This window comes from Carex rostrata, chromosome 10 (genome assembly GCF_964058835.1).
Source record: "Carex rostrata chromosome 10, lpCarRost1.2, whole genome shotgun sequence".
Lineage (NCBI taxonomy): Eukaryota > Viridiplantae > Streptophyta > Magnoliopsida > Poales > Cyperaceae > Carex > Carex rostrata.
The window spans coordinates 8366997-8376129 of NC_135927.1; the positions used below are offsets into that span (position 1 = coordinate 8366997).

Sequence of the window (9133 nt, forward strand, 5' to 3'; positions counted from 1 at the left end):
CTTTCACCTTCTCGGAGCCTTCAAACTCCTCCTTCAAAGTCTCCCATGCTTTCTTGGATGTAGTTGCTCCACTAATTCGTGGAAATAGGCTTTCGACAATACCTTGTTGAATTAGAAACAAGGCCTTGGCATCCTTCATTTGTTGTTGTTGTTGCACCGGCGTCAATGCTCCTGTTGGCGCCGTAAAACCTTGTTCGACAGCATCCCACAATCCCTGCGAGAGTAGCAGCGTCCGCATCTTGATCTTCCACATGGCATAATTTTCTCCCGTAAATATGGGAACCATCGACTGCGCCATAGTTACGTCAATACCTGAAGACATCGTCTTGAGATGCTTCTTATGTTACACGAACGCCCTTGTCTACTTCGCTAACTCGAACCTGAAGCTCTGATACCAAATGTTGGAAATTATAATCTGATTGTGGAAGGTATTGGAAGAGAGGAGTTTATAATATAATTTCTATTATTACTCAAGTGTACAAAGCCTTTGATATATTTCTTACTAGCACTCACGCCTCACTCTATTGATTCTCTGTTTCTATCTATTTTTTCATTCACTCATATATACTACGCTATAGGCCCTAACATATATTTATACTATCCTAAAGTCGGTGGTACATCTTTCTAGATACTTCATACTTATTCTACCGACATATATTTCCAGAGAGTACATGATACTCGTATGATAAATTACAAGAGTATTGAATTTTCTAGAATAATCCACTTGAATCATAGCCGGCTATATATATCTTTAATACTCTAGAATTAATTAATGGGCTTTGGGCCTTCTGGATCTCTCCAAATATTAATTGGGCTTTGGGCTTCGGTGTTGTTATCTTCAACAGGGGTTTCTGTTGTTATCCTCTTTATCAGTATGCCAAGGTATACTTACAACGCAATCATTCAAACTTCTCCTTGCTGCTTCATATTTTTCACTTTCTTTTATCTTGGTGTAAATATAATCAACTATCGATCCTATCTTATACAGATTAAGTGGTTCATATCAAATGGCTGTGGGGATGACTAATGGAGCCTCCAGTTCTCTGACAAGTAAAAAAGAAGCAGCTCCACGCAGACCTGGATTAAGAAAGAGAGCTTAGAAATTTTTTAGTATGTTTTCTGCAAAGTAGACTTTTAGATTAGTTTTGTTTGTGTCATTATTTAGTCACCCCCATTGTCTTCAATGGAATTTACAGTTTCCTTTAGTTTATGAAAAGGGAAAAAAAATATTGAAGCATTCATTATCTGTAGTGGCTGAGTAGTTACTAGGTAGTGAGTTGATATTTTTTTTTTCACTATTGAGTTTGCTGTTTTGCTTGGTGAAGGAAGAATAGAAATATAGGAACTGAAAACGGTGCTTGATGCAACAAATAGACGGCAAATTTTTGTAACATGGTACATGTAAAATCTTTTGAGCCTCTTTCTTTATTTAAATAATAAAAAAAAAAACAATGATGTTAATATTTTAATGTTTGCTATACCATAAACTGCTGTTTGTCAGGGCCAAAGTTTGCTCTTGCCCCAGCAACTAAAAATCATCAGTACTTGATCAATACCAATAATATTTTTTTATTTCTCTTCTTTTGGGTTTCTATAATAACTTTCAACAAAAAGTATTAAGTACATTGTTAATATGTATCTTTTGATTTGGTTAATTACCCATGACTTTTTCTTTCGATAGATTTTGTTTTGCCACATATACTTCCCATGCAGCTTCTTATGATCCCCTTTGTTTTGTTGTCCCCCAGTGTCATAGCTACAGCTATTAACAACAATAGAGTTTTCTTTAGACAGAAAAAGTACAAACCACACTATGTATTATGAGCTGAAATCATGTTGAAGCTCCAAAAATTATAAGATGGTAGCACTGCCATTTAATAGGTAAATGGGAAGTTGAAAACAAATGCCTTAAAAAAAGATTCAATAACAAATTTTAGATCATAAATCAAAGGATTGAGATAGTTCTTTCCAACCAATGACAGTAAAACCCAGTTACTGCAACCACAGAACATACAGATAGAATTGTAAGCAAACCAAAATGAGAGACATCACTAGCAAGCATAGCTATACCCATCATTACAAGTTCAGCTAAGCTAGCTATAGAATTCTCTGTGGTCCTGATAAGATTTTCTTTTGACGGGTGTACTGTAGTCTGAATTATTTGTAGTCCTATTACACTGTATGACATCTGGCCCCACCTCGACAGTACCTTCATTGTTTCACATAAAACTGAGATTGAGAATGCAATCACATATTTAATTTATTTAATTTCAACTTGTATAATCATGATGTGCTTACTACCAAAGCTAATGAAGCTAGAGCAGTCCCCTGTGACATATATGCTAGGTCCAATATATAAAACAGCTGTTATCACACACACTATCAATTTGCATCTCTGTCGGGATTTATTTTTTCCACAACCTAGGAAAAATACGTCTTCACAATGCATATTATAATTCATGTTTTATAGCCTCCTGATTTTTGTTGCTGCAAAGTTCCACTGAATTTTTTCCGTTTTGCTTTACTAGGCTTTGATTTTCCTGCTTGCTTAGTTTGACCCTTATGATGTCAAAATGCGCTAATTATCTGATTGGACAGTGATGATTTTTGTTTTATATCATTGCTGCTACTAAGGCACACTAATAAAAATCCTACTTTGATTTTCAAATGCTGAAAAAATAAATAAATTTTGTACCAGCTTTTCTATTCAGTTATTTGCTAAGGGTTTACCAGTAAAGCAAAATGCAATGGTATCCACTCGATATTTCATGCAATAAGCTCGATCTATGCTATGGGATTGAATTTGAAAATTATTTAAAATCTATTTTGTAGTATTGGTTGTGAAGAGCGATAATTGATTTCATTGGTTATGTAGGGACATTGTTGCAGGAGTTGTGATTATTCAAGAGGTTGCTGATCTTCTGTTTGATCCATGGGCTTCCCTTTTCCTCTCTATCTAACACCATGATTAAAGGAAAATAATAGAGATTGTATATTCCTTCTAATGATCCCGAGATGGAAACTGAACCGATGGCAAAGAGAGCGACAACATCAAATATTCAGGATGAGTGAATTGTCTAGACATGCACTTTTTTAAAGCATCAAATTGTTAGATATATATATATATTTTTAACTGGGCTATCAATATAATGCTAGATAATGTTAGTCGCAATAACATTTATATGTAAATATTTTTTTAATATTTAGATATATGTGGTGCCACCACATAGAAGAAGAAAAAAATGTCTCCCGTATACTTCAACTTAAATAAAAGAATAGTTGCAGCGAAGCTGCAACAACGATGCTACTAGCTAGTGTATATTTAACCATAGATTTAGTTTGTTTATCACCTAACCTATTGAATATTACTATTGTAAAGGGAGCAGCAGAGGGTCTAATGAGATGGGCGTTGGAACAAGCAGGCAACAGATTTGAGGAACATAACCCAGGTGTTGATATTAGGCGCCGCTATCATGAAGACATCAGTATCGTCATTCTTTTCTTTGACAACTTGTAGGCATTAGCACCACCCTAATGATGCCTGTTAAATGCTAAATTCTGATAACATAGAGAGGTACTGGCTGTAGTTGTGACTCTCTTTGGTGCGATTTGGAGCAGGGGATGAAAGTTCTTCTAGTTGATTTTGAAGGAATTAAATTTCCTTTTTTATTTTCAATTTTTTTTTTGGGTACAGCTAGACTTGTGGAATCTGAACTTTGCATTTTTTTTTATATATCTAGGCATTTTATCTGTGAAGGGTTTAGAACAATTAATTGTCAATGATTCCTTTTTATTTCTTTATGCTTTAGCTCTGTAAATATATCCAATTTTGGAACTTCTAATGTCGGGTCAGTGGAAATATAGTATGCTAAACTTTCATCTTAATGCAATCGACTTTCCTTCGTATAATTTTGTTATGTTATGTGTAATTTGTGTTTTTGGCATCATATATCGCTTGATGGGTTCGATGTTGTTATTCCATTTCGACCACTTCTCTTATTATTTTGATGAGAAATCTTACTTCTGATAGCATAAAATGACACTTACAGGTATGCAGCAAGAACTTGTAGAAAGCTACAAATGTTGAAAATATCAACATGTTAATTTCGAAGTTCTTTATTCCCATAAAACAATTTAAAAATGCAGCAACTTCTTTTATGTGTAGAGTAAACAATTTGAATAAGTCGATGCAAAAAGTAGAGAATATAACAAATGGAAGATGTAATCAAGGTACTCAAATTAAGGGAAGCCACAAATTTGAACAAGCTGTTCTTCATGCTTTTATAATTCTGACGGCTTAAAATAAAATCAAATACAAAAATAAAATAATTAAAAAAGTCGATCTTGTTACAAAATAGGATTTTTGTGGATGTTCATTATGTAACTTTCAATATTAATAATCATATTCATTGTCCCACTACTTCACTACTATGGACATTCATGTTCTTATTAACTATTGTAATGACTCTTCATGTACAATTTCTAGTCTATAAATAGAGTCTTTGTAGACACATACAAAATACACAAAAGAAGAGAATAAAATTATGCTATTGCTCTCTCTATCTATCTTGTTATTTACTTATTTTTATTGTAACTTTATTTTAGTTTTACAACACGTTATCAACACGAATTGCTCAGAAGAAGTTGCAAAGTAATAATGTAAGTAATTTGTGTGCTTAATTATTATATCTTTCATTTATTTAAATTTCATTTAAATTTTTGATTATATTTGTTTTAGTTTATAAGCATCATTCTTTGAAGTGAATGATGGAATAATAATCTGAAGTTATTATCAAAACTAAATGTTTATTAAGAACCTGAAGTTCATATTACCTGAATATAATAATAAGAGTAATAACCTGAAGTTATTATCATAACTAAAAGTTTCTCAAGAACTCGAAATCAGTATTACCCGAATGAAATAATAACTTGAAGTTATTGTTAGAAATATTTTTCTGCGCAGCTGTTTTGGCCTCAGTTTCGGCCTTAGCCGAACATACTGTTTTGCTGCGCTTCAGTTTGGGTCTCAATTTTGGCCAGGAACTGAATGTTTCGGCCTTGGCCAAATATACTGTTTTTCAGCATTTTATGTTTCTGCCAGAAACTATCTATTTTGGTCAGAAACTATTTCTGTTTAGAACCTGAAGTTCTATTAGAAATTTTAGTAATATCTTCCAATTAGGAGCTGTCGATCATGTGTCATTTTCACCTCATATAGTGCATCCTTATCTACTTAATATGTTGTGTACATTGTACTTTGCCTAAATAGATCCTTAAAGAGGGAATAAATCTTTCGGGTGTATACTCGACGTGCTTCAACCTCTATAGGATCAAACGACCATAGTTGCGGTTGTTTGTTGCAAGATCTGAAGTCCTCCTCATCTTCTTTGGCAAAAATGCTCTCAACCATCTTGGTGAATTGCAAGGCAAACTTATAAATTGATGTGTGTGAGCCAGTCCATGACTTCAAAACAACATTAGCACTCTCACTTCGTTGTGAGGTGGACATATCAGCAAATAAAGTTTCCCGAAAATAAGTGGGAACCCACCTTTCACGAGTTCTAAACATCAAGTCCAAATGATGGTGATACTTCTCAAGCATATCTTTGCATCCCTTTTCAAACTCTTCGATCGTCAAGCTAAAATTAATACATGCATGTGAATCTTCTTCCACTTCTTTAACCTTACCATACACTGCCCCCAATTTGTCTCTTGCTTTCCTCATAACATGCCATTGACAACACCTATGCCTTGTATTTGGAAAAACTTCTGCTATTGCTACTCTCATTGTCGGATCTTGGTTAGTGATGATAGCTTTCGGGTGCTTCCCATTCATTGCCTTCAAAAAAGTTCGAAATAACTACTTGAAAATGTCTGTCCCCTTATTTTCTAATAAGCGCATAACCAAAAAAGATAGATAACCAGTAGTGATTTACTCCAATAAATGGGCTGCAAGGCATGTACTATGACATCCCCAAAAGCTTGGTAAGATCTCCTTGACCTCCCGTCAATCCAAAATATGTTCTTTACTGTTTGGTTGTCATCAACTTCTATTTCAAATAAGAAATCCGGATCCCTTGATTGCATCATTTTGAAGTAATCAAGTGCTTTCTTAACATCCACCCCAACAAGCTTTCTATTCTCTTTGGCAATTTCATTACTCAAATACTTTTTTGTGAAAAAAACATTATGTCGACCACCCTCTTTCTCGACGATTGCCTCAAAAATCTTTGCGGAAGCCACATTTTGGTTACTCAAAATACAGATGCACTCCTTTTGGTCATCTCTAATACACATGTGAGACTTAAAAAATCTCTTCTTCGAAGGACTTTGGATCAGTTCATGATTGTGCTCTTCATTGAAAGTGGTTACTGACCATTTTCCATTCTTTTAAAAACTTACGCTCATCGATGCCTTACAACCGGTCCTTCAAAATTAAATTTTTTTCTGAGGTGTCTTCTCCTTGTTTGGTGTTATGTCAATGATGGGTCAAAATCAGAGCTAATAATATTTATAACTCTAATTGTCTACTCTACAATCGGTTTACAAGCGCATAAACCTATCGTATAGTATAGATCGGGGTGTCGATCCGCAGGTGTAGGGAGCAGAAAGTTGCACGGCGTTAGGTTAGCTAACGGTGCGGTTTTTTTTACTCCGAGTGTGAGTGAGTGGAAATGCTCCCAGCTGGGTTCAGTGCCCTGGTCCATAGGCAGGTCACCGAACTCAGGAGAAGGCATCCACTGGGGACAACCTACGTTCATGATCAGTTGTCGGAGGTTTTATTATTTTTCGATTGTGAGGACGTTTAAACTCCCGACGGGCGCAAGCTCCCGCCGTTAATTACATCAGAAAGACCTTTCGAGTCAGACTGAACACCTCATGCATTCCAGGATTTGTGCCTATTTGGGTTGAACTGAATAATGAGGCTAAAAGGGGCTCATGTATGATTTACTTTGGTCATAAGGTTGGTTCTCATTTAACTTTGGATTTCTTTTGGTCAGTTACCATGATGTATGAAAATATGGATTTCACATTTAAAATATGAGAACATGCATGAGGAATGTCATTTATATGTTTTTGATTTGAAAGGGACATTCAAACATCATTTTTATATTTTTATTTATAAAAATATGTCGAGAGAGAGAGGCATTTTGGTCATTTCAGATTATTTCTGGGACATGGATATGTTCAAATATTATTTAAAATTATAGAGGATTGAATTTGGATTCATTTGGAACTGATTTGAGTTGATTTGGACTTAGTATGAGAAAGTTATGGTCAAAAAGGACTTGTTTATAAAGATTTTATATGTCCAGGGACTTGTTTGTAAACTTCCAGGGACCTGAGGTTGTGATTTGAGCTTTTGACAGGGTCTGGAATGAATATTGGGCCTTTAAGGGCTTGTTTGAGAAGGTTTTATGCTGACATGGGCCTTTTTGTAAATTTACAGGGGGGCTTCTCTTCATATTTTGAGTAAATAGAGGGGTTTATATGCAAAAAGGGATCTTCTGGTCACATGTGGACTTTAAGATTAGTGAAGGGCTTTGAGATTTGGGCTTTTGGGCCTTTGAGATGTGCACAAGCCATTGGATTGAGATCATTGGGCTTTGAGATTGGTGTAGAGATGATTTAATTAAATGGGCTTTGAGATTTGGGCTTTTGGGCCTTTGAGATGTGCACTGGGCCATCAATTAATGCACAAGGCACAGATACCACTCATTTGGGCTTTAAGATTAGTGCAAGGGAGTTTATTTAAATTGACAAGTGGGTCCCATGCTGTCAGAGAGCCGTTCGATTTGATTTTGAATCTGGTTCATTGGATTAAACAGGTTGCTTTAAGATTTGTGCTCCCTGCTTTGATATCTGTGCAAGAGGGTTATCGGCTTAGGGTTCTTCTCTGACAAACTCAGTTCGGCCGATCTAGGCCACGGCGGCGCCGGCCAAGGGCATGGTTGTGATCGCCTTGATGTCAGGAACTGATTGGTACTATTGTCGGCCGTCGGCGGCCATCGGAGGCGGCGAAATAGGCATCTACAGTACCCATCGGTACCGATTGAGTCTCAGATCGATTCTGATCGATTTCTTCATGATTTCTTTCAATTGATTGGCCATTTGAGATCATATGAGACTATGGAAGATACTGGAAGCATCAATTTTATGCTTAAAGAAGCTTTGAGCATGATTTGGGTTTTATGGTTTCGGTTTCAATACCAACTTGGTACCAATAGGCACTTCGAGGAGTTTCAAGTCAAATTGGATATTCAGGGAAGTCTTTTATATCATTTGGAAGGATTTAAGGGAGTTTGGCAGCTTTGATTTGTGTTGGATTGGATTCTGCATTAAATGGTCATAAAGAACTTGTATATTTCAACATTTTGAGATTATTTTTCTCTTGAATTTTATACAAGATATGTGATTTTTATTTTACAGATTCTAATATATATATGTTAAGGATTTTTGTTCCAAATTTGGGATTTTTATGAGCTCATTTGCTCAGTCAAATAGTTTGAACAAGGTCCAAGGGCATTGAAGGTAATTTTGTCAATTTAATTACAAAATTTTCATTTTTTTAAAAGTTGAACTTTGGAGATCCATAACTTTCTGTAGGAAAGTCCAAATGATCCAACTTTATATCAATTTTGTGTGTTTTAATGTGTTCTATCTGACTGTGAAGTCCAATTTTCATTTTGACTTTTTTGCTGATCTGGGCTGTCAGATTTACCAGCAGGGGTCATTTCACTTTTTGGTCATGGTACCAGGGATTGGTACAAGTCCTTTCAAGGTCTGGTTTGGTTCAGAACAGGTTTTCAAGGGCATTCAAGCCACTATTTTGGTACCAGTAACCAAAGAAAAGAGATCAAAAGGTTCAAAGCTTATCAGATCATCATTTTAAGATTTTTAAAGCATGTCAGGATTTTTTGATTATGCAGGGAGGCCCCTGAATGTTTGAAAATCATGTTTTGGTACCTTTACACTTGATTTCAAGGCATTATCATCAAAACTTCATCAATTCAAAGATGTAAATGACATGTAGCAGTGTACTTGCTGTCTTTTTACATTTTGAACCTCAGTTTTTCACTATTTGCAAATAAACCCTTGAAGTTAATGAGATTAGCCATTTCATAGCATAATC

General features: G+C 35.4%; 1 protein-coding gene and 1 long non-coding RNA gene across 2 annotated transcripts; one reads left to right on the plus strand and one right to left on the minus strand.

The window, feature by feature from the left end:
* The first annotated feature begins 844 nt into the window (after positions 1–844).
* LOC144560568 (uncharacterized) lies at positions 845–1410 on the plus strand. Its single transcript, XR_013513419.1, has 2 exons — positions 845–882; positions 989–1410. It is a non-coding gene; the product is annotated as an uncharacterized LOC144560568 (long non-coding RNA).
* A 3823-nt stretch (positions 1411–5233) lies between these two features.
* On the minus strand, positions 5234–6297 carry LOC144560246 (protein FAR1-RELATED SEQUENCE 5-like). Its single transcript, XM_078309410.1, has 2 exons — positions 5965–6297; positions 5234–5839 (listed from the first exon to the last, which is right to left on the minus strand). Exons 1-2 carry the CDS (start codon positions 6295–6297, stop codon positions 5234–5236), a joined length of 939 nt encoding a protein of 312 aa, XP_078165536.1.
* Between the last annotated feature and the right edge of the window lie 2836 nt (positions 6298–9133).